This window comes from Porites lutea, chromosome 2 (genome assembly GCF_958299795.1).
Source record: "Porites lutea chromosome 2, jaPorLute2.1, whole genome shotgun sequence".
NCBI classification, from domain to species: Eukaryota; Metazoa; Cnidaria; class Anthozoa; order Scleractinia; family Poritidae; genus Porites; species Porites lutea.
Window position 1 is genome coordinate 35,669,137 of NC_133202.1, and position 23,977 is coordinate 35,693,113.

Sequence of the window (23,977 nt, forward strand, 5' to 3'; positions counted from 1 at the left end):
ATATACACCCGTTTTCAAAAAGGTTTTCATACAGAGAGATATATAGATAGATGCATACTTTTGTTCTCTTGCACGTGCGCCCGTGTGTATTTTTCACTTGTTATTGTCCAACTTGTGGAAAACTCGGTTCAACGATAAATTTTTTCGTCGTCGGGTTTTTTGTTCCAATGTGACATGACGTTTTGAGTTTTTTTTTTTTTTTTTCAGAAAAATACATGCGCCCAAAGCGATACAAATTTGCAATGGCGAATTATATGGCTGATTTTGGGAATGAGGAAAACATCCCGCGAAGCAGCCGATCCGCGAGTTATACGGCGTCAGCGAATTGGTAGCCCAAATGCCATGGCATCTGTAGCAAGTGACGAAGCATTTTTATTGATAGAGTGTATTAAAAAATGCGCTGTCCAGGGGCGTGCTTAAGAGAAACTGTAGACTAACTTGAAAGCATTTGTGGCCGAGAGTTTATTCTGTCTTCAATGACACGCTGCCTTACAGGCCGTGATTTTACACGAAAAAAGGTGAGACATTAAGATACATGACCAGCTCATCATGGTTATGATAAAGTCTGCTTCTATGAACCTCGTCATCGTCTTAGTCTGTTTTAATCAACTGCTATAATATTGTTGCTCCTTCCCACATATCCAATATGGACATCCACGGTCACATCTTCCTTCTCAGCGGTGTCGAAAACATATTTTTTTCATTTCATCTGCGTTGTTTTAAAAATGAAAATCTTTGATGTTTTTCCCCTTATCCTGTAACGACAACAATTATATGATCTACAAGTGACCGAATTCCTCATTCTATAATTTTCAAGAGAATCCAAATCAAGAAAATTGCAGACAGTGCTCGTGCATTATTTTTTTAACTGACAAATTGGAACAAAAAACCTGACGAAAAGAAAAAAAATCGTTTAACCAAGTTTTTTCGCAAGTTGGACAATGACAAGTGTAAATGCACACGGGCGCACGTGCAAGAAAACAAAGTATATATCTATCTATATATCTCTCTATATGAAAACCTTTTTGAAAACGGGTGTATATATATATATATATATATATATATATATATATCAAAGCTCGCAATATGATGCCTTTTCGTCTCAAGCCCGAGATTATTTTCCCCAAGCTTTGAATGCGGCTTTCAACTTTGTCTGAGCAAAAACCCTTGCCGATAAAACCGTACCAGAACCGAGCCAGAGAAAAACATCCATCATTTTCACTTTCTCCATTAGGTATGCCAGATGAAAGTGTACAGCAAGAATTTCTCGACGAAATTCAGTTGATGAAGGCGGTGGGGTCGCACAAGAATATTGTTAGCATGGTTGGCTGTTGCACTGTGGAGGAACCCATGTTTTTGTTAGTTGAATATGCCCCTTACGGTGATCTTCTGATCTCCTCAGAAATCATAGAAAAAAGGTATTTGTATCCTCTTTCGATTTATTCATGTTTTGAAGTTGCCTTACCTTTGTTAGGGCGATTCTGCGATAGGGTACTCTCTTAACTGACAGGCACGATCCTAGAGATGTTTAACACAGTGATCTTGTCATAGCCGTAATCTGCTTATAACATTCAAAACGAACTCGAACCAAAAACGCTTTTAGTTTAGCATTAAGAATCGAGATTTCATAGAGTATATACTTCGCTTATTACAAATCGCTTGGTAATTGTTGTTTATTCAGATTTGCTTAGAAAACACTCTATGTTGTTAAGGTTAATGATCGGTATTGCTTTAGAAAATTGGAAAAGAAAGCTGCTTAAACATTTAAGTTTCTTGAAGCTTCAGTTCCTAACGAACTTAGTGTAAACACAATCTACACAATCTCATCAGGACACAGCACCATATGATGAGTTACCAACGAGTTGTCTACGAGCATTTACAGTGTGAAGATTGAACATATTTGAAGAGTTCCAGTTCTGTTGAAGTGATTTCTGCTTCGCTCTAAGAACAAGTTATTAATATTAGAGACCTTAAGATCGAGGTTTGGTTATTTTACTGCAAACGTCAAACTGCGGTTTGCGGTTAACGGTTTCACGTTACCCGTCTGCCCATATTTGGGACTTAAGAATCACGAGTGGTAGCTTGCGGCTGCCATGTTTGTTTTTATTCATCCACTTACTTCTATTTTAGCTGAGAAATTGTCTTCAAAATTACTTTTTTGAAATAAAACTCGATAATCAATAAGCAAAAGAGTTCTAAAAAGTCGTATTTATTCTTAAACGTGGGATTGTGGTATTTTAGGGTGCAAGAAACCTTGCGGTAAATCACTTGCCTCTGGAGCGTGGCCTAGCCGTACAAACGTGAACCTCAAACCGCAAACCTGACAGCAAGGCTCTGGTCACGTGACTTCCTGACGTTCGCGGTTCGCGGGAAATGTCGGGAAAACCTCAATCTTAAGGTCTCTGTTAAAGAATCTGTACCTCTGGCATTGTTTGTGACGTCGTCCACGCAGCTAGTGTTCTACGGATTTCTAGTCCTATTCCACCCTTCAGTTGTTTGAATTATCACTTCAATTATCCGTCCACTTATCCAGCGCAACGCCGCGCATTTCGTGAGAGTTAACGTCCCAGAACACCCTAAAAACCTAACGTCACATTGTGAATAAAGTTTAATGAACCGTGTCTCATATATGAGGCTTTAGGAGAAGCAAAATAGACGGAATCAAATGCAAATTTCTAACAGTATTTTTCTTCTTACGTCTTGGCTTAAATGTCATAAGTTCTTTAAACTAGCTCCAGCATCAGAGATTATAGTGGAGCTTTACACGTGAGAGCGGAGCACCATAGCTAAGATAATTTCAGAATGTATCCATCCGAGAAAATTTGGTTATGACGTCAGTGTACGACCGAACGCTGACCGTACAGACTCTGGCAGAGGGAGAAGGGAGTTCGGAGTCAGCCCGTCGGGGGAGGATTATGTTTTAGCGTAGCCCCATGGCTAAGAAAATTTGGTTCTTTCTACTGGTAGTAAGCTAGTGCAAGGCTGGTGTGGGATGGCCTATTGCACATTCATGTGATAATCAAGTGACAGCTGTCAAAACAGGGTATCCGCTGACAAGTATCAAATGACCTTATCGCGGGCTCAAGATTTGACCCATTGAGGTTAAGTGTTTTGAAGACTTCCGCTGATAAGTTTTTGGTTGTCAACTGATCACAGGCTCAAGATTATTTTTCAACGCATACAGCACATGAAATAAGTTGTGCTTATGAGCTAACCGTCGGACTTCAGGCGCGAAAAGTCAGCCTTTTTACAGGTAGGGAAGGCAGTTTCTATTCAATAAATTTTCTCTTAGACCTTACTACCACAAAAAAATTTGACTTTGTTTAGCATGGTCACGCGTTGGTCACGCTCTTCGTCCCATTCTTATCTCAGATTGGTCAAAATTTGACAGGTGAGCATTAGTTTACGTGGAAAATTTATGCAGCATCTGGAAACTTGTTTACTGATAGCTCAAGCTGACAAAGTTTTGTGTCGTCTGATCTCATTATGTTTTATCCGTCTTTTTGCACTGGAGCTACAAATGAAATACATCTGCTATCAAAAGTCTTTTGTTATTCATGGCTGGCGTGTTTATTGTGTTTTTCGTTAAGAAATGCTCCGCTTGCGAAAAATGTAAGCGGAAATCATAGTTTTCAAAATTAAGCTTCTCTTCGTACTTCACCTTGCTGGATGCGTGAGCGGGTTCAAAAATCTTGTAAAGCGATTCTGGCCTTACTTGATGCCGGGCTTTCAGAAGCTGCATCTCGACTGGTCAGCTTAAGTAAATCTCATGTTTGTTTGTTTATTTGTTGTTTTTTTGGTTTTACGACCTTTCAAGAAGTCGAGCGTTGTTTATGCCGTCACTTTGACACGTTTTTAAGATTTGAGACAATAATTATAATATGACATAGTACAGAACTTAAATAGTCTTAGACATTTTCTGGCCGAAAGAAAACGGTGTAAAGAATATTTGGTTATCTTATTGGTTATAAAAAGAAAGCTTTGAAAGATATTCTTGCCTCGAGTTCATCTTGAAAAATAGTAAACATGGCGAAGCCGGCTTAAAACTTGGCAGAAAATCTGTAAGGTTTGATTCATGACTCAGGATTTTCAGGGACACGACACTCTCAAATTATACATATCTTCGTGAATAAAGATTATTTTCCTTTTAAATGTTTCATTGAATTATATTTTTTATCTTGATTGTTTGTCAAAATCTCTTTCTTATTGCTTTGTCGTTTGTTTTCAGTGGAACGTGAATCGCATGCAGGAGTACTCAAAATGCCACGCGTATCAAATAGTTTAAAAGATTATGGTGTTTTAGAAGTAAAATGCAAACGAAAATGATTCCGAGAACTCTTCCTGGCAGGTGTGTTCAATTTTTTGAAAAAACTATTTGTTTTATTTTAAACTCTATATTGACGGGTTACAAGTGTGGCGCTTAGCAAAATTCAGAAATCGGAAGTGGCTGATCGGATGGGTTATTTTGGAAATTGAATTACATGTAAAATAAGATTTCTTTTTCCGAACGTTTTTGCTTAAAGCCCATTATTACCCGTCTTACTACATAATGGCAGATTGACCTGACTGAACAGTCCCTTCTAATAGTGAATTCTTTATATAAAAGTGGTTCAAGTTGTAGTCATTTTTATAATTTGCTGTGCAAAGGAAGCGCTTGCTTCGGTCGTCCTGGATATTGAATGAGCGCAATTTGTCTTGTAAGGTTATTCTGTGAAAAACTGAAGAATTATAAGTAAAGCAATGCGAAAGGTGATATAATCTCTGTTCGAGGTTTGAACGATAAACAAACAACGCCTGATAGTGTTTACCTAAGAGGTGATGAAGGCTGGTTATTACGCGCTAAAGTAAACTCGTAGCGACCCACCCACAAAAAATCCGGCCTGAGTTTTCATGTTGGCCTTTCCTTTGGTCAGAGATAACACCGAGAAGTTATGACTAGTAAATTGGCTGCCACCGAGGAACCTAGTGTCTTAACGGCGTTTATAGCTTAAAATTATATTTCGCGGGGACTGTCCAATTAAAATAAAGTTGGTTTTATAGGTGGGAAAATAGGTTATTTTGCTAGGGAAGAATTTGTTTCCTCGCCTAATCTACTTTGATCTAATGTTGATTGCTCTTTTTTGGGTGTACATATAAGACTATTAACTCGATGCAAGACTTTTTTCACTCTTGGACTGTTTGAAAATTAGTTCCCTAAAATCACCCTGCTCCACCCTTTAAAGTCATATGAATCTCTGCAGTCTGATTTGTTGATAAATAGCAAGTTTATGGTTTGATTTACAAATTTATTTACTGGAGCTACGCTTTTAGCCCTGGCTAAATGTATACATTATCGATTAATTGTATCCTCTTGGCGGTTACGCAATATTTGCAAAAGGGCAATGCGACGAGTAGCAGTGCTTACCACCTACGCCTCCCCTCTCGTTCCGGGGAATAAACAGGAGAAAATCCTAGAAACGAGGTTGTAGCACAGGTGAGCAAGACTTTGACACACATTCGCCATTCTCCACTTTCAAATTACCCATAATGCACATCAAGATTCACCCCTATGCTTTCAAGATGGCCAACTAATCCTTTTGGGATCGTCCTAAGTGACCCGATAACAACAGGTACAGTTTTCTCAGTTCTCTTGCCAGGTCTTTAAATTTATCAAAATTCTCTTTCTCCTTTAGTTCCACCCTAGCATCCCCTGGTACAACTGCATCAATAATTTGGAAAACTGCTTGTTGTTTGTCTACTACAACTAGGTCTGGCCTATTGTGTTCAAGGCATCGTGTCTACCTTTATGTTCTCTCGGACCCAACGCTGAGCATTCACAAACTGTGTGGCTTACTTATTCTTCGGCACTCTTGCACAACCTGCAGTATTTTGAGCTGACAGCCTGCTTGTCAATCTTTGCCTTTACAACACTGGTTTGCAGCGCTGGTCCTGGACTGCTGTTAACAATCCCTCTGTCTCCTTCTTGAATTCCCTCTTCTTCAACCACGTCCAAGAGAGATTTCTGTTCTTACCTTCTGTCTGTCTCAAAATCAAAAACTGACCATGTAATGTTTTTCCCTTCCAGTCCGCCACTTTCTCATCATTCCTCTGTTGCTTATACTGCAAAGGGTCACTTTCAACTTTAGGCTTCAAAACAGGGCACGTAGCTTTAAGCAGCATTTCCTGACTCTGCTGAACATATTGATTAAAACTCATCTGCTGCACCAATCAGCTCACGTCCACCTTCCTTCCTTGGCAAGTATATTCTACTTGTATTTGCTCGAGTGTTTAGAGCACCATAATTTGTGAACAACTTTCCTGTCCTCCTGTCAATAGCTTCCACCTAAAGAGCGATACAGCTCTGTCATTAATAGCTGCCATAACATTGCCTCCGTTCAACTTCGACTTCAGATTCGATCATATCCTTTGAAAGTACTCCTCTGTCAGTTTTGCTTTCATTTCCTCCTGGAAAACATCTCCAGCCTCTAGCGTGCCCAGATACTTGTAACCCTCCCCCTGTTCCAATGCGGAAATTTCCCTGCCTTCCGGTAGCTTTAAATACCGTCAAAAAAAGTTGTTTTTCCTCTCTTCAAGATTACGCATGCACAATTTTGAATACCGAACTCCATAGCAAAATCTTCATTATTAATTCAGACAGTCTGGACTAATAACACGTTCTAAAGTTAACTAAGATATTCTAAAACGAAAAGAATTCAGCTGAAAATTAAGACTTCTTTTAAATTTGTGCCGAAAATGAAAATCTCGTCTGAAATTTAATCACTTTAGTGTTATTTCTGACGGGTAAACTCTACCTTCGGCTGAAATAACCTTCGAGGACCCTTTTTTTAACTTAACCCTGGAAATTCCTCAGTAGTTTTAAAAAAATGCTAAAATAAAGAATTCTCAAGACCCTTATGTCTTTAGAAATCGATTCCTTTACAAATGATGTTTTAGAATTTTCCGAAGCAAATTTTATTAGAGCAGTGTCTCGAAATTCCGTTGTATAGACGCGGGTAGCCCAGATATGTTGTTTCGGAAATTTCCGAAACACTATTAAGTCTCAAAAAAACTGAAGAGATACGGCTCACCAAATGTGTTTCGGAAACTTCCAAAACACTTTTTATTAATGGTTTCATGCAGAACTTATTTATAGAGGGTCACAAAATGTTGCTTCAGAAATTTCCGAAACAGTTTCTATATTGTCCCAGATTTCTTCTGAAGACGGTCGCAAAATGTGCTCCAGAAATTTCTGAAACACTTTTTACAAAGGTTTTTCCAGATTTCTCTCAAAGACGGTCAAAAAATACTGCTTCGGAAATTTCCGAAACAACTTTTATAAATAAAGGTTGTTCCAGATTTCTCCTAAAGACGGTCACAAAGTGTTGCTTCAGAAATTTCCGAAGCAGTTGATACACCGATTGGTTAAGTGCCAGCGTTTATGCATAATGAACAGAACGAACATCGACCGTATTCTTCGATGAGAGGAACTCCTAGCTGATTTAGTCAGTTATTACAATGTAGCATGCAGTACATCTGCTAACAAATCATGAATGTAGGTGATATTTGTAGTTATTAGAGATACGCAGTTGACATCAAGGTCATCAAGATCTCCGTTTCCTTCTGGGTTTTCCTATTTCTTTTTTACTCGGCGAATAGTTTGGAGGCTCCTTGCTTTCTTCCTCTGCAACGATGCATTATTACACTGACGAATTTCAGCATAAGGCACAGTAGATCCTATTAACATAAGGAAAATTACAGAAATTTTCACTTTTTTTGTGTATGATCAGCTGATTAAAGGAAGACGGAATAAAACATTGCCCTGGTAGAAAATGTTGTATGACCTGAAATGAGGCATCAATCAAGTCGAAATAATCTGTGACCACCATTGTTTTCAAGTAGAATTAACCAACATATAGGTTGAGAGTTATTTTAAAAAAGTGGCTATATGGCCAGAAACCGGTCAAGGTTTTCAAAATTGACTAAATGACTGGCAGTCCTGTCTTTTCAGTAAATTTCACAAATCGAAAAAATCCGGCTAAACCAAACTATCATATGTCGATTAAGAAAAGTCAAGCGATCCAGAAATACGTTATACATCTCAAGAATAGCGTTTGGTTCACGCTGGGTTCAGAAGACGAAACCATGTTTTGTGACACTTAAAACTTTTTTCAGCTCAACTGCCGGTCAAGGTTTTCAAAACACTAAATGACCGGCAGTCCTATATTCTCAGTAAATTTCGCTTGACTTTTCTTAATCGACATATGATAGTTTGGTTTAGCTGGATTTTTTCGATTTTATGAAATTTACAAAGAATATGGGACTGCCAGTCATTTAGTATTTTGAAATGACCGGCAGTTGAGATGAAAAAAGTTCTAAGTGTCACAAAACATGGTTTCGTCTTCTGAGCCCAGCGTAAACCAAACGCCCAGACGCTTGACTTTTCTTAATCGACATATGATAATTTAGATAAGCAGGAATTTTTCGATTTTGTGAGATTCACTGAGAATATAGGACTGCCGGTCATTTTGTGGTTTGAAAGCCTTGACCGGTTACCGGCCATATGGCCACTTCGCTCAATTTAAGACACTGAAACCCATTTCCGGTCCCTTTGCTCAGAATTATTTATGAAATTTTCTAGCTTGCGTTGCAGTCGGCCTACTCAACGTCGGCTTAAGTTGAAGTTTCGTTTTAAGATACCAAGGAATTTAATTTTACTGAACAACGCAATTGCTAATTGCCTTTGATTTGTGCTAACTTAGTTGCCAAATTGCCAAATCTTCGGTGACGATTCAAAGTAGCGTGACAGAACAAAGGGTCAAAGAAAACAGGGCGTAATACTAGTTTGTCCGTTGGGTTTTTAATGTTTGAAGATCGCGCGCGCAAACAAGTCAAACAATTATACAGACAGACCGCGGCCATGAGCACTTTTACCGTGGTCTAGACCCATAAAAATCAGGGTTGTCACTAAGATTTCAAGTTGCTGGGTAAATACAACAAGTAGGTGGGGAATCAGACGGCTAGCGATTTCTTTTGGTTCTATTTTTCTTCTATTTTCCAATAAAAGTAGCCGGGGGTCACTCTCTTGGTAGCCAGCGAAAATCCCCGGGCCCCGGCTCTTAATTACAACCCTGAAAAATAGTGTATTTTTAACTGAGTTTCGAAAACACCCTCTCTGGAATAATAGCCGGACAAAATATCTAGCCAGTTTTTTAAAGATCTTCGAAATATTAAATACTCCACTGGATTTTACAATTACGTGTAATTAAATTGCTATTTAAAGCTCACATTTTTCTTTCGTCAGTCTGTTTCGTTTCGTCTCGTTTTTGCTTCCCTCGATTTCCCTATAGTGTATTGTTTCTATGTAGTATTCAGTACTTTGTTACCTTTCATCTTTTTTCGTCTGTATTGAAGGCTGGAATCATGTGGAAATGAAGGGTTGATGACCTCACTCAGGATCTCCTAAATTGCCTTGAGAAATCTCTTTGCAAAATCTTGAATATTTTCATCGCCTTCTTTCACCAAAGCCATTTCGCTTCACCACTTTTCCCTAATTTAAGACTCTACTAATGTTGTACGAGTCAGGCTGGTCGACCTCTATTCTTAAAAAAAAGACAACTCTTTCTTGCGCTCCGCAGTATAAAATGTATTTCTAAGTGAGTTGACACTTGACAGATATTTGTTTGCCGCATTGTTTTCTCACTTCTAATTGGTCTTTTCCTTGCAACACAATAACAATCCAGAAATACTTCAGGTATCAACGACTTCCTGAGTGATATATCGGTTATCTTCACAAAAACGTGACGGCTATTTAGAGTTCGTTAGAAAAGATAGAAAACGCGGGCAATCATGCCATGAATATGGGTCATTTTGTTCGAGGCAAGCACGCGTCAAGATGATCCTAAAAACGGAAAGGAAACTTGGATTGGGTCGACATTGAGACATACTTCAAAGCGATCATTCAACATGTGAAAAATGAACGGAGTGACCTCTGAGCGAGTCACTCGTCGATGAAGCAATATTCAGTAAAGTCAAGGGCATAAAGATGCAAAGCCTTGACTTCAAAAGAACGATTTTGGAACCGAAAAGTACATCCACATCATCCATCATGTTCTTCACGTCGCAGGAGTCAAAATTCAAGTGACCTGTATGTAATTACATTTCAAGTAAGAATCCCAGCTCTCAGCTGAAATATGGTAAGTAACAAATATCAGCTAAATTACAGAATACAGCCGGCCACTTACTATTATAGCCACATTATTAAATAACAAGAGAATCTATTGTTATTTCATTGTTCAATTGATCTGATTGATACTCCATTTTGTACGATTCACCGAACATTAAGCATCGAGCAACCAACCTGTTGTAGCTAACTGTGATCTTCAGTAAGTCCGCTTTTGTACCCATTGTGGTGTCACTGACTCTACCCGACTAGTACATTCCAACTTCATTTCTCAGGGCAGTTATAAAATAAAAGGTTCATCCATTTCATTTACTTGCAGCTTCTAACTGGGTGAAGAAACATCTGGATAAAGACCTGTTTTCGCAGTTTCATTTCTTGCCCGGTATCGTACATAACTTTATTCAGTATTTAGGCAATCAAAGCAAAAGTACGACGAAAGATGTTGCATTCTTTCAAACAATTGACAAAGAAGGCTATTTTTTGCCAAATTTCACTTTAGAACATCAAAGTTAACTTTAGTCACTTTAGAACGTGTTTAGCCATACATTTTTAAAGCTGTTTCAGAAATTTTCGAAGCTTATTTTAGCCATACATAAAAACTGTTTCAGAAATTTCCGAAGCATTTGTTTAGCCATACATTTAAACTGTTTCAGAAATTTCTGAAGCATTTGTTTAGCCATACATTTAAACTGTTTCAGAAATTTCTGAAGCATTTGTTTAGCCATGCATTTAACTTGTTTCAGAAATTTCTGAAGCATTTGTTTAGCCATACATTTAAACTGTTTCAGAAATTTCTGAAGCATTTGTTTAGCCATACATTTAAACTGTTTCAGAAATTTCTGAAGCATTTGTTTAGCCATACATTTAAACTGTTTCAGAAATTTCTGAAGCATTTTTTAGCCATACATTTAAACTGTTTCAGAAATTTCTGAAGCGTATTTTAGCCATACATTAAAAGTGTTTCAGTAATTTCCCAAGCATCAAACATAACCACCAGTATTTTCAACTGATTTTCTTTGATTAACAGTTCTTTAGCCTTTCCTATCGTATTTGAATTACCAAAGTGGGTTTTCAGACGTAAAAAATAGTCTTCTGCTCAAAAACGTGCTTCAAGTTATTATTTCTGCCGAAGTAATTCAGCTGAAAAGTACGAAAAAGGTGCTATATGTTCTACTTCTTGCCGACCCTTCTGAAAATAATAAAAGAGGGTAATTTTTGTACGAATGTAAAAAAGGCTACTTTGCACGAAATTAAACGATTTCTTTCCGACAGGGACTCGCTCGGAAAAAAATATTGATTAAAAGCAATAAATCAGCCGGATTTTATGATAATTTCGGATAAAAATTAACAAAAATGGCCATTTTCAGCTGATTTTTTCACTTTAGAAAATCGCACTTAACTTTAGAACGTGTTTAATGATTCAATCTCAAACTCGTTCTTTCCATACAAAGTTAGGTCATCCATAAATAGTAAGTGGTTAATCCGCATCTGGTCATTGCGTAAGACATACCCAGGCTTCACCTTTCGGAGTACCAATGTCAGCGGGATCATAGCAATGACGAAAAGCAATGCTGCCTCCTGATTGTGTTTTGTTGTTTGGTCCGAGATATTACTCCAAAATTCTACAGCTGCATCCGCATCAGAAGCCTCCGGTTCTTCCTGTACATCTCCATCCAGTTCCTTAAACACTTGATATCTGTTGTTGACAAACAATCTGTTCTGCTTATACTATTTAATACTCTTTCAGGCTTGGTCCATGCTGGGGAACGTTTAAGAAATTTATGAACTATCGATCGCCTGGCTAACGACTGAACCGTATGACCCCCCTTCTCATAAGGTGCCATTTCATCGGTCAGGGAAAACATCACAACATTGTTCATCATTATTTTCATTGTTTTAGGTTAGGGTAGCAAACCATTTGGCGTTTAGGATTAGAAGAGTTGCTACATGGCCTCTTTCCGGAAAGAAGAAAAATAATTGTTGGTTTTGACATGACGTCACCAAAATTTAAACTACAAAACTATCAATCCTACTGAGATTTTACTTTCATGATTTATGAGAGCAGCTGAAAACTAATATTCATACAAATTTTCGACCCGAAAGGGTTCTTGGTTTTGTGATAGAATACGCTGGAATTTCTAAGCTTTTGCGTGACGCGGCATTTACATGACGGCCGAGAGAGCTGTCTTTTAGGTTAAAAAAGTGACTTATTTAGGGGAATATTACTATCTGAACAGTTAATGTATTAGAAAAAGTATTGCTGTAATGTTTATGAGTTCCTCGAGAGATAAATTCTCGCTTTCGTTGCAAAACTCAGTAACAGATGCTTCTATTGACTTCCGGCCGCCATGTTGATGCCCATCTGGATGGGCACCAGCGTGGCGTATCCATATAAATTTCTTTAAATTTAGGTAAAACATTTCTCCGAATATCTCGTATATGAAAAATTGCACTGGCCTGAATCTTGACGAGGGTCTTTGCATATTTAACTCCTTTTATTCCCAGATTCTGGACTTTATCTATTGAACGGTTTTGATTTTTATTTTGATCTATTTTAAGTGGCGTGCCACTAAAAACCAGCAATATGGCCGCCAAATACATCCTTTTAGTTTTCAAAGTTCTCCTTTATTAACAAACCTTGAACATTTATTTCGGCAAATAAACAATTAAGTTGAAAAAGGATTTTACAAAAATCTCAAGAGTTGGTCTCATTTTCGATTTTAACTTGCAAAATCGGTCAATTTAACCAACTTTTAAATTTTTGGCTCAATTTGTTTGGTTCTGCTTTGAAAATGGAATAAAAATTACTCAGAGACAATACAGTGTAAAGAATTGTTGAGAAAAACAGCAAAATCTTGCCAATTTATGACAAAAAGGGACTTTAAAAACTAACTAAAACATTCAAAACGCTTTGATCACGTGACTGATGACGTCATGTCCCTCTTTTGGTCATGAAAAGTATTATCAGGTAGAACATTACTTTCCTAGCCTGCGTGGCAGGCGTTTGAAGGGAAGGGAAAGGGAGTTTTAGGTGCGAGAGAAACGCGAGGGGCGCGCAAGAAGGGAGGGAGGGAAACGCCTGCCAGGAGACCATTGTTTTTCTCGTTTTTAACATCCATCAGGCGAATGTTAAAATCCTGATTGGTCCGTCTTCAAAACATGTCAATCACAGCCTTAATACCTTAATCCAATTGGCTGAAATCAACACCACGCTACTGAGTAACTTAGTCGATCTTTCAGTATCATTTAAAAATATGCTATCAGTAAGTGAGGCGTGATGAGATTTCAACTTACTAATAATGTTTGCAGAATTAGCCTTATTGTAGATCTTGAAGTTCAGCTCTTCTTTCCCTGTTACCAGCGTTCTTTTGCTGCTTTTGTATGCTCGGCTTGATCCAGTTCGAGAGTCGGCAAAGTGTTTGTAATTAATTTCTCCGACAAACATTGCATGCAAGTTGGGAAGTCCAACACGATACCTTCAGACAAAACGTAACAGATTTATGCTGGATTTTATTTTATAAGCCACGCATGGTTGCGACTTTCTTCCTTCAACAGACGACCGCATTTATACTTTTTTTAATAGAACCTTCACTTCAGATTTCTTGTTTTAGGAAAACAAAAGAAAAACAGTACGTGAAATACGACTTAAATAAGCACATCGCGGCCAGACTTATTTGACGGCTAGTCTTTCGCAGTTGCGTCATTTTTGCATACATAATTAGTAGGCGGGATGGCGAAAACAATGGTTTCCTGGCAGGCGTTTCTCTCCCTCCCTCCCTCCCTCCTGGTGCGCCCATCGCGTTACCCTGGCGCCCCAAACCCCCTTTCCCTTCCCTTTCAGACGCCTGCCACGCAGGCTATTACTTTCCCGCAAATTTTCTCTGCCGTGTGATAAAATGTGGACTCTCCACAGCCCTCGCGCTAGTCTCCCGACTTTTTCTCTCATGTTCAATACCCCCTTAAATTTCAAATGCCGGACGTCAAAAGGAGAGCTTGCTCGCAGGCTATGGTCTGGCAGTCTTCTACGTGTCAAATTGTCAAAGTTATAAGCTTTTTAAAAAATTGCCTTAAAGGATTCTGAGAGATTTTTTGTGATAATGATAATTCACTTTTATAATAAGTATTATTGTTATTATTATTATTATTATTATTATTATTATTATTATTATTATTATTATTATTATTATTATTATTATTATTATTATTATAACGCAAGCCGAGTGTTAGAAGAAGAGCAAGCCACATTCAAGCCATTTGTTTTTAGCACGATGGGTGGAATGGTGGTCGAATGTAAATGATACCATAGTAGGCATACGGAGCTTGTTGCTACGAAAAAGGGTGAAAACTGTGTCATGAACTCGGGCAAAAGTATCCTTTGCGCTCCTGAAATCAGCATTGCTGGGCTTAAGAGGCTCCCGAGGATCTAAAAAAGTGAAATTAGAACTATTGGACGTTGACAGTATTTTAAGAGGACTCGCCAATATTCACTAAGATATTGAGAACACTGCGTCATTTATATTTTTCATTTTTCATTTTTGTTTTTGTTTTGTTTTGTTTTGTTTTTTTTTTTAACCACAAAAAGGAATATTATTGTAGCCCTTCTGGCGCGCGAATGTTTTTGCTCTACTCTCCCCAATCTTCCTCTGTCATAAAATCAAAGATGGCGGCTACAACAACACGAACATGAACAAGCTTTCGCCCACCCAAAATACGCCTGCTATGTAGCTCTAGGACTTTTTTTCTTTTGAAAAAACAACATTGGTGCTTGAAAATAGCTTTGTTGTGCTTGAAAATAATTTTTAATCGAAATAAATGTAAGTCGGTTTTAATAGTTAGTTTTGTTGTCGATAAAAAGTTATTTCATTATTATTATTATTATTATTATTATTATTATTATTATTATTATTATTATTATTATTATTATTATTATCATTTAACTGTTTGCTATGAGGTATCCTTAAGGCCGCGGGGGCAAATTTTTGCTTGTTCTACATCTTTTAAAGCGCCTTTATCTCGGCTATTTTAGAGGCGATTTAAATAAAATTTTACAGACAACGTGAAATGGTTAAAGTTTAGGAAGGTTATTTTTTATTAGGTAGACCGCGCTTTACAGCGATTCTTTAAGCACAGTTGTACCAAACTGGGAAATCGTGATTTTTGCCCAAGTTTGTTGAAAGAATAGAAGACAGCGCTCTGAGATTTTATTAATGAATGATCGGCCAATCCCATTAGTGTGTCATGTATTAAGCAGATTTCTCACCCTCCCAACATCCATAGTCTTTGTTTTTAATATCTCCAGGGTAATACAGTTGTCCCAAGAGAAATTGAAAACAATGCTTATTTTAACAAGGTGAATTATGGGATATCAAATGAAATGACGAATACGTTCACATTAGATTTCCTTTTTTGTTTTTACTTCTTGCAGGCTTGTAAAGATAAACGTGTATACGTTAATATTCCAATGTCAAACGAAGAGCTTGGACGGTCAAACACATTCATTACACCGGAAGATCAGATCAACACTGGCGGGGAAACCAAAACCTTGAATACTGAAGAGGAAGAAAAAGAAGACTGTAACGAGGAGATTTTGACTCCCGGAAATCTAATGGCGTTTGCTTGGCATGTCTGCCAAGGCATGGTAAGTAAGACAGCGGTCATTTCCAGTGAAGAAAAACCGCCGAAATTCGCCCTCTGATTAGCTCAAAAGGTTTGGTTCCGGAATGTTGTAGTCCAAGGCCTTAGTGTGATTCCCGGCTAACCAGCACTCAGGGTGTTTAAATAACTGAGGAGAAAGTGATGCTTTTGCTCTGACATCTGCAAGTTGTTAAACTTAGTCCCCTCGGATAAGTTAGGACGATCAACTCAGGGCCCCTTTTAACGGTAGGTTTTCAGTTAATCTGACTTTGTAGGATGTTGAATTTCTTAATTTTTTTTCTTGCTTGCGTAAGGAATACCTAGCGAGAAAGGGTTATGTTCATCGTGATTTGGCTGCAAGAAATGTGCTTATTGGAGAAAAGAAAATTGCAAAAGTGTCAGACTTTGGACTGAGTCGATACGTGTATGAAGAGAAAGTTTACCATGGCAAACGGAACAGGAAACTTCCCTTCAAATGGATGTCAACAGAAGCTATCTTTGACCAGACGTTCACCACGAAGAGCGATGTGTAAGATTACTGATCTGTTGATTGATAACTGAAAAAAGCGCTTTTCAAAACATGCAAAGTTCATATGAATTGTAATTTTAATCATTATTCATTCAAAATATCTCGCTGTTTCTGATTGGATCCAGTCCCCCGGCAAATTCTTTATAACCAACTGGCGCTTACCATATTTTGAAGATGCGACTAATATACCATCAATTCGATGGTATATCTCCTTGGAAACGAGGTTGATCGATGGTATATTTGCCTGGAAACAGGGCTGCTTGGGAAACAGTAGCGTTCATGGCTATTCGAGGACGAAATACATGTAGCTGAATTTACAACTCAAAACTGAACGGAAGAAATGCGAGAATATATCCTGAAACCATGTGTTTTTAAAAAAGTCTACGGAGAGGTCAACTTATTTAGAACTTAAAAGTATTTTGAATGAATAATAAAACAATCGCCCTCGGTGGATAACATTTTTCTCGATCCGCATAATACCACATCATACTCACGGCCTCATTAAATATTTGATAAATAGAACGCGCTTAACTTTTTAATGCTTATTACTATGGGGCGCCAAATGTATTTTTATTATTTAGAGTGGTTATTTGTATATAACCAAAACAATGTTGGTTATTTACAAATAACCACATTACAGTTATATTATTTCTAAATAACCAAAATATAAAATTGGTTATTTACTAATAACCAAAACTGAAATTTGGTTATTTAGCAAATAACCAAAAATTAAAAAGTGGTTATTCCTAAATAACCAAATGCGAGGTTGGTTATTTATTAAATAACCAAAATGCGATATTGGTTATTTATTAAATAACCAAAATGCGAGATTGGTTATTTATTAAATAACCAAATGCGAAATTGGTTATTTATTAAATAACCAAAATGCGAAATTGGTTATTTATTAAATAACCAAAATGCGAAATTGGTTATTTAATAAATAACCAAATGCGAAATTGGTTATTTATTAAATAACCAAAATGCAGGCAGAATGGAAAATTGGTTATTTATAAACAAACTGGACAGTTGGTTATTTAGTAAATAAAAAATGGACGATTAAAAATCCAAAAATGTGCAAAAGTGGTTATTTAATAGAGAAATGGTTATTTACCTTATTTGGTCTTAGCAAGTGGCCACGTGGCCCATTTTCCCGCTCATTTCCCATAACGACTTGCAGACTTCTATTTCCAACATGGCTTCTTCCAAAAACATAGCGCGGTTAAATGCAGAAATGGCTCTGAGCTGCTTTGAAGTTAGCTACTGACCGATCCAAATCTGATACATGCCACTACAGACTGTTCACAGTCCCTATTTTTCCGGAAGATCGTCGAGATCGAGCACTTTGTGTTACAGGCTGCCATCTTGGATGAGTGTCAAAACTAACCAGGGGGCAGGGGGCGGTTTGGGAGGAAGCGAGAAAAATAGTCCCTGAGTAGTTTTGACGATCATCCAAGATGGTTCACCCGTAACGCGAAGCCTATTGCGACAGGATTCTCTAATCATCCTGATATTGTGGAATTCTGTAGGTACTTTTGATCACTGGTCAAGCCAATCTTTGCCCAAAGAGATCTCAGAAGCAGGAAAGTAACATTTTCCTGCGTATCAATTTACTGACAATGTCCCGAGGAAAACGCTGGAATAGGAATTCTGAGACCCTAAATATAAAAATTTTCCGGGAGAACATGCCCCCATATCCCACTAGGTTGGGTCGCCTTCGACACTACAACTTTCCTCCCTACTTGCGTGCGAAAGGTTTATTAGAAGATACATCATTATGATAACTCGAAAGAACAGACGGGAGCCAATCTTAATTCTCCAGTCGGCAAGTGATATGACCGAGAAAATTGTAAAAGAAATCGAAAAGAGAGACACTTTATTTGGTATTTCATTCAGTTTTTGGCAAGTACAGAATTGAATTTTATGGCCAAAATGTGAGATCAGTCGGGAAAATATATACCTCGTTAAGACCCTGTTGTATAACAAAACAATGTAAAATACGATACGTTTCACGGAAATGCAAAATTATTTTTGTATATGTGTAATGTCTGAAGATTAAAGGACAAGGGAACAAATTAGTCAGAAATGAATAATGTGACGGCACGACAATTCGTTGGATAATCTCTGGACTATCATGAAAACTAACTGAAGTAGATGACGGTAAATGAAGACTAATGGTGGTAGATGTAGGCGTACGAAGGTAAAAGAAGGCTAATGAATGTAGGTGACCGTGGATATAGGCTAATTGGGGTAAATGAAGGCTAATGGAGGAAGATGACGGTAGATGAAGGTGATAGAAGGCAAAGGTTATTGAAGGCCTTTGTAGGTAGATGAATATTAATGACGAGGGACGAGTGTGAATGAAGGTAAATGAATTAGAATGAAGGTGAATTAAAATAAATAAAGGTGAATGAAGATTAATGAAAGCGAATGAAGGTGTACGGAGGAAAATAAAAGTAAATGAAGGAAAATGAGGGTGGAAGAAGGTAAATGAAAGAGGAAAGTGAAGGAAGTGGAAGAAGCCATGTTGGAAATAGAAGTCTGCAAGTCGTTATGGGAAATGAGCGGGAAAATGGACCACGTGGCCACTTGCTAAGACCAAATTAGGTAAATAACCATTTCTATATTAAATAACCATTTTTGCACAGTTTTGGATTTTTAATTATCCATGTTTTATTTACTAAATAACCAACTGTCCAGTTTGTTTATAAATAACCAATTTTCCATTCTGCCTGCATTTTGGTTATTTAATAAATAACCAATTTCGCATTTGGTTATTTAATAAATAACCAATTACGCAATTTGGTTATTTAATAAATAACCAATTTCGCATTTTGGTTATATAATAAATAACCAATCTCGCATTTTGGTTATTTAATAAATAACCAATTTCGCATTTTGGTTATTTAATAAATAACCAATTTCGCATTTTGGTTTTAATAAATAACCAATTTCGCATTTTGGTTATTTATTAAATAACCAATCTCGCATTTTGGTTATTTAATAAATAACCAACCTCGCATTTGGTTATTTAGAAATAACCACTTTTTAATTTTTGTTTATTTGCTAAATAACCAAATTTCAGTTTTGGTTATTTGTAAATAACCAATTTTATATTTTGGTTATTTAGAAATAATAAAACTGTAATGTGGTTATTTGTAAATAACCAACATTGTTTTGGTTATATACAAATAACCACTCTAAATAATAAAAATACATTTGGCGCCCCATATATTACACGCAAGTAAAAGAGGTTTCTTTCCGGAGTGGTTTTTAGCATTTACGAAGTCGTTCTCGTCGCCGACTGAACCGTGTGACCGTACAATTCTCTCCCTGCTCGTAAGGTGTCTTTTCATCGGTCGGGGAAAACTTTAACACAACATTGTTCATCATTATTTCCCTTGCTTTAGGTTAGGGTAGCAAACCATTTTGCCTTTAGGGTTAGAAGAGCTGCCACATGACCTCTCTACCCGGAATGAAGAAAAACAATATAGCCGCCAAAGAAATCCTTTTAGTTTTTAAAGTTGAACATTTTTTGCATTTTGGTTATTTATTAAATAACCAATTTCCATTTTGGTTATTTATTAAATAACCAATTTCGCATTTTGGTTATTTATTAAATAACCAATTTCCATTTTGGTTATTTATTAAATAACCAATTTCCATTTTGGTTATTTATTAAATAACCAATTTCCATTTTGGTTATTTATTAAATAACCAATTTTTCATTTTGGTTATTTAACAAATAACCAATTTTTCATTTTGGTTATTTAGAAATAATAAACCTGTAATGTGGTTATTTGTAAATAACCACTCTTGTTTTGGTTATATACAAATAACCACTCTAAATAATAAAAATACATTTGGCGCCCCATATTGCGTGAGCAAAGTGCTCTTTTAACTCCTTGATCAGTTTCACTGATATTAACTTACCTGCTTTTTCCAATTACATAACCGATTCTTTGTTGTTTTTCTTATAGATGGGCCTTTGGAGTGGTACTTTGGGAAATAGTTACTCTAGGTACGATAATGGCCTAATATATCTCTATACAACTTTGAGTACACGATGACTTTAAATATCATTGATTGTGAAATGCGTTCGCGAATAATATGAAATTAAATTGACAGCGTTGTAGCTATTCAGCCCTACTTTTTTTTATGTTATCAAATAAATGTAGCATTAGCCTTCTCAGCACATGATCAATTTATGTTAAGGCCAAAAATCATTTAAACCACTTTTGGAGGAATTGCGTAGAGAGGAGACTATGCTGATAACAACTCTGTTGATATTAACCCTCCTTAAAATTATTATGTAATTGCATATGTGCCAGTTATAGTGCAAACCCTGAAAGATGGAAAAAATTGACTTTTAAAAAAAAACTTTTTTCGCCTATTAAACAGTAATCTCTGAAAAATGTTTGGTTACCCTCAGTTATCTTTTGGGATTTCAATAGTCCTACTTGTCTTACATAATCAGTATCGTAACCGAGAAAATACTTCCTAATATTGGGCACCGGCCAATATTATCATATCAGGTGGAACACCATACCCTACTATACAGAGCAAAGAACTGCTGCAGTTGCTGAAGAATGGATACAGAATGGAAAAACCAGACACTTGCAATGAAGAGCTGTAAGTAATCAAAACTACTGATGATTAACATAGATTAAAGCAGAATATTTTCTTCTAATGTCTACTAAGTTCCTCTGATGACCTGTTACCAACGTTGAACTCGAAACTAAGGAAATAACAACAACAACAAAGAGAAATACTATTTGGGAATGGGTGCCTTTTGAATTTTTTTTTATACAAAATGTGTAGCATTTTTCAGTATAGAAAAAAGGAGGGGTAGGTGGATCTTTTCCTTTAAACCTTCGAGTTGAATGGAAAGCGTAAGCAATACAGTCAACGCGAAAGAGAGTTATGGTTATATGGCCAGGCAGTTAGTTGAATCTTCCTTTACTTGGTTAATTTCTGTTAATTTTTACAGTTATAAAATGATGCAGGACTGTTGGCAGGATAACCCCGAAAGTCGTCCCACCTTTACTCAGATTCGGGAGAGCCTGGAGACCATAATGCAGAAGAACAATCCATATCTGGACCTGACCGCTGTGGACGAATCGCAAGCCGAATACAATGTGCAGTCTTTCGACAGTATGGAGGAGGAGTCTGGTGATGATGAAAATGACGACAATGTTGCTGTAGTGCTCCACGAGGGTATGCAACATTGATAAAAAATACTCTAAACGATTCGTTGGAACCGACATCATGCACTTTACTAATAATCCATTGTTTTCCTTCTTTTCAGAGGCAGTTGAAAACGCAAAGGAGAACATTTCGGAAAAGGATCCAAAGTCCACTAATCAATCAGTGGATATCAACACCAAAACTGAAACCCAGCCGGGAACAGGGAGTAATGATTGTGCAAAGAATCCTCAAGGTTCTGAAACCTGCGTGCTTAAATTGAATACACTGGAAACGCGTTTTTGAGGATCGGGTTCACAAGGATTAACCTTCTGGCCCCTATGGTTCAAAAGTTGGATAGTATTAAATTGACCCACAGGATAAACCCCTATTCATTAGTTAAGTGTTAGGAAAACCATTACGGGACGTTATCCAGGTAGTTATTCAGTCATCCAGTGGACAAGGATATAATCCACCCCTGAAGAGCTACGGCCTGTTTAGGAACTCGCCACATGTAAGGTAATCCGGATTTCGAAATGTAGAAAATTTTTGTTTTTCGAATCCGAAATCCTGAACCCAGTAATTCAAAGCAGATTAATTGCTAATCCAGGCTTAAATTTTAATACGGTTTCTTTTTCTTTAATTTGTTCAAAAGCACTTTTTCGGTAAATTTTCTCTATTCTTTTCAGAGCAGCCAATAATCAAATTGTGGAAAAGAAGAAGGTCACTGAATTTGCTTTTTAAGCTTTCATACCTTAGTCAAATTTGGCACTTACCTTGCGTTATCTTAACCTAGCTTTGAACAACCCGTCCCTGGGCTTTGGAATCCGTACAATGAAATTTCGCTCTAAGAATTAGGAAGCCCACTAACGATTGGAATCCTGATTAGTGGGGAGGAGGATTGCGTGACGACACTAAAAACGGCTGTGTAGCAGACTATAGGACGACCGAACAGATACAACTTTTATAGCGCCGCTTAGAATGCATTTCTAGAGCTTTGAAAGTACTCTGGATAAGAGAAAAAGTGTTTTCAATGCATTTAGAAGGAGGCGTTTTTTAGGCTTATATTTCAGTCACGTCTGCCTGTTAGTTTGAATATGGATATTTCCACGGTTCTTGTTCTTTAAGCTATCCCAGTGTATGCGACCGAATTGTCGTGCTTTCAATTAAGTAGAAACGCGCCATAAAATTTTAAATTACAAGTCATCGATAATCACCGACACCGGAAATCGTGACCTAGGTACGTAGGTGCGTAGCTAGAGTGATAATTCGATGGTTGATGATGGGAAAAGTTGAAAGGGTTAGGTCAAGGGCAAAGCCTTTTATCGCTAATTTAGCCGCATATCCTTTATTTGTTATTTTTGTAGGGGGCCAGGCTCATTTTGACAGTAATATATCAGTTAAATCAGTTTCTTCTAAACTTTTTTACGACATTTTTTACGTGGCTCGTCAACAGAGCAGAAGACGTTCTTAGGTTATCAAGTAACATTCTTCTTATTTGTTTTCCATTTGTTTTTCGTTTAAAAAAAAAAAATGAAAAACATTGTTATCCTCGACCCTCGACATGGGACCCTCGACCCTCGACCCTCGACCCTCGACATAAAGATGGACTCGTTTGCGGGCAAGCGTTTCCTTCTTTCCCCTCCCCCTCCCCCGTCATTAATTTTTTTTTTTTTTTTTTTGCTCTTGTCCCAACATTCTCGACGAACTCGGGAGGAAACGCATGCTACGCAGGCTAATCTCATTTGGCTTTAGAACGTGTGTCCTACAGTTCTTATGAGTCGTCCTTTGTGTTTTGTTGTGTTAAATCAAGTATAGACAGCCTTAGCTTCGATGTGGCCAATCAGTAATAGAAAATTCACAACATGGGTGGACTTTAGAAGACAATTGCAATTAATATTCTGACAGAAAAGAATGCTCTATTTTAGCAGCTTTAAAGTTCAAGAAATATTTCGGCAAACATAATATTCAGTAAAATTTGTTCTTGTGCGGGATGGGAGACTGGATCCGAAAAAAATACGTTACCGTTATGCTCTTACTTCATAGCCAGATTTGGTCTTTCAGAAGTGAATAGAGCCACCAGAATTGAGTGTCTACTTGGTGCATTGCGTAACTTATAGGCCCTTACAAATTTATTAGTAACAGTTTAAGAAGTTATTTTACTAATAAAGAAGTAACTTTAAAGTTCAGGAAAGATTTCAGCTAACATAATATTTGATTAGGGTATATATTTTTGCCGTCAAGCTCAAAACGGTTACAACTAACAAAATTTGTTCTTGCCCGGGATGGGAGACTGGATTCCAAGAAAATACATTACCTACGTTTGAGTGAACTTACAGTTACTTCATATTAGCCTTTCAATAGAGCCACCAGAATTGAGTGTCTGTAGGCCTTTTTAGTTATGAATTTATAGTATCAGTTTAACAAGTTATTTTACTAACAAAGAAGAGATAGATTTTACAGACACCGGACAC

At 37.2% G+C, this 23,977-nt stretch overlaps 2 protein-coding genes across 2 annotated transcripts; both read left to right on the forward strand.

Moving 5' to 3' along the window:
* The first annotated feature begins 1,236 nt into the window (after positions 1-1,236).
* Positions 1,237-20,457, forward strand: LOC140926111 (tyrosine-protein kinase receptor torso-like). Its single transcript, XM_073375906.1, has 4 exons — positions 1,237-1,491; positions 15,585-15,797; positions 16,108-16,322; positions 20,300-20,457. Exons 1-4 carry the CDS (start codon positions 1,237-1,239, stop codon positions 20,355-20,357), a joined length of 741 nt encoding a protein of 246 aa, XP_073232007.1. The 3' UTR covers positions 20,358-20,457.
* Positions 20,458-20,845: 388 nt separating this feature from the next.
* Positions 20,846-22,410, forward strand: LOC140928482 (fibroblast growth factor receptor 2-like). Its single transcript, XM_073378234.1, has 3 exons — positions 20,846-20,951; positions 21,310-21,536; positions 21,628-22,410. The coding sequence occupies exons 1-3, from the start codon at positions 20,920-20,922 to the stop codon at positions 21,807-21,809; spliced, it is 441 nt and encodes a 146-aa protein (XP_073234335.1). The 5' UTR covers positions 20,846-20,919; the 3' UTR covers positions 21,810-22,410.
* The last annotated feature ends 1,567 nt before the right edge of the window (positions 22,411-23,977 follow it).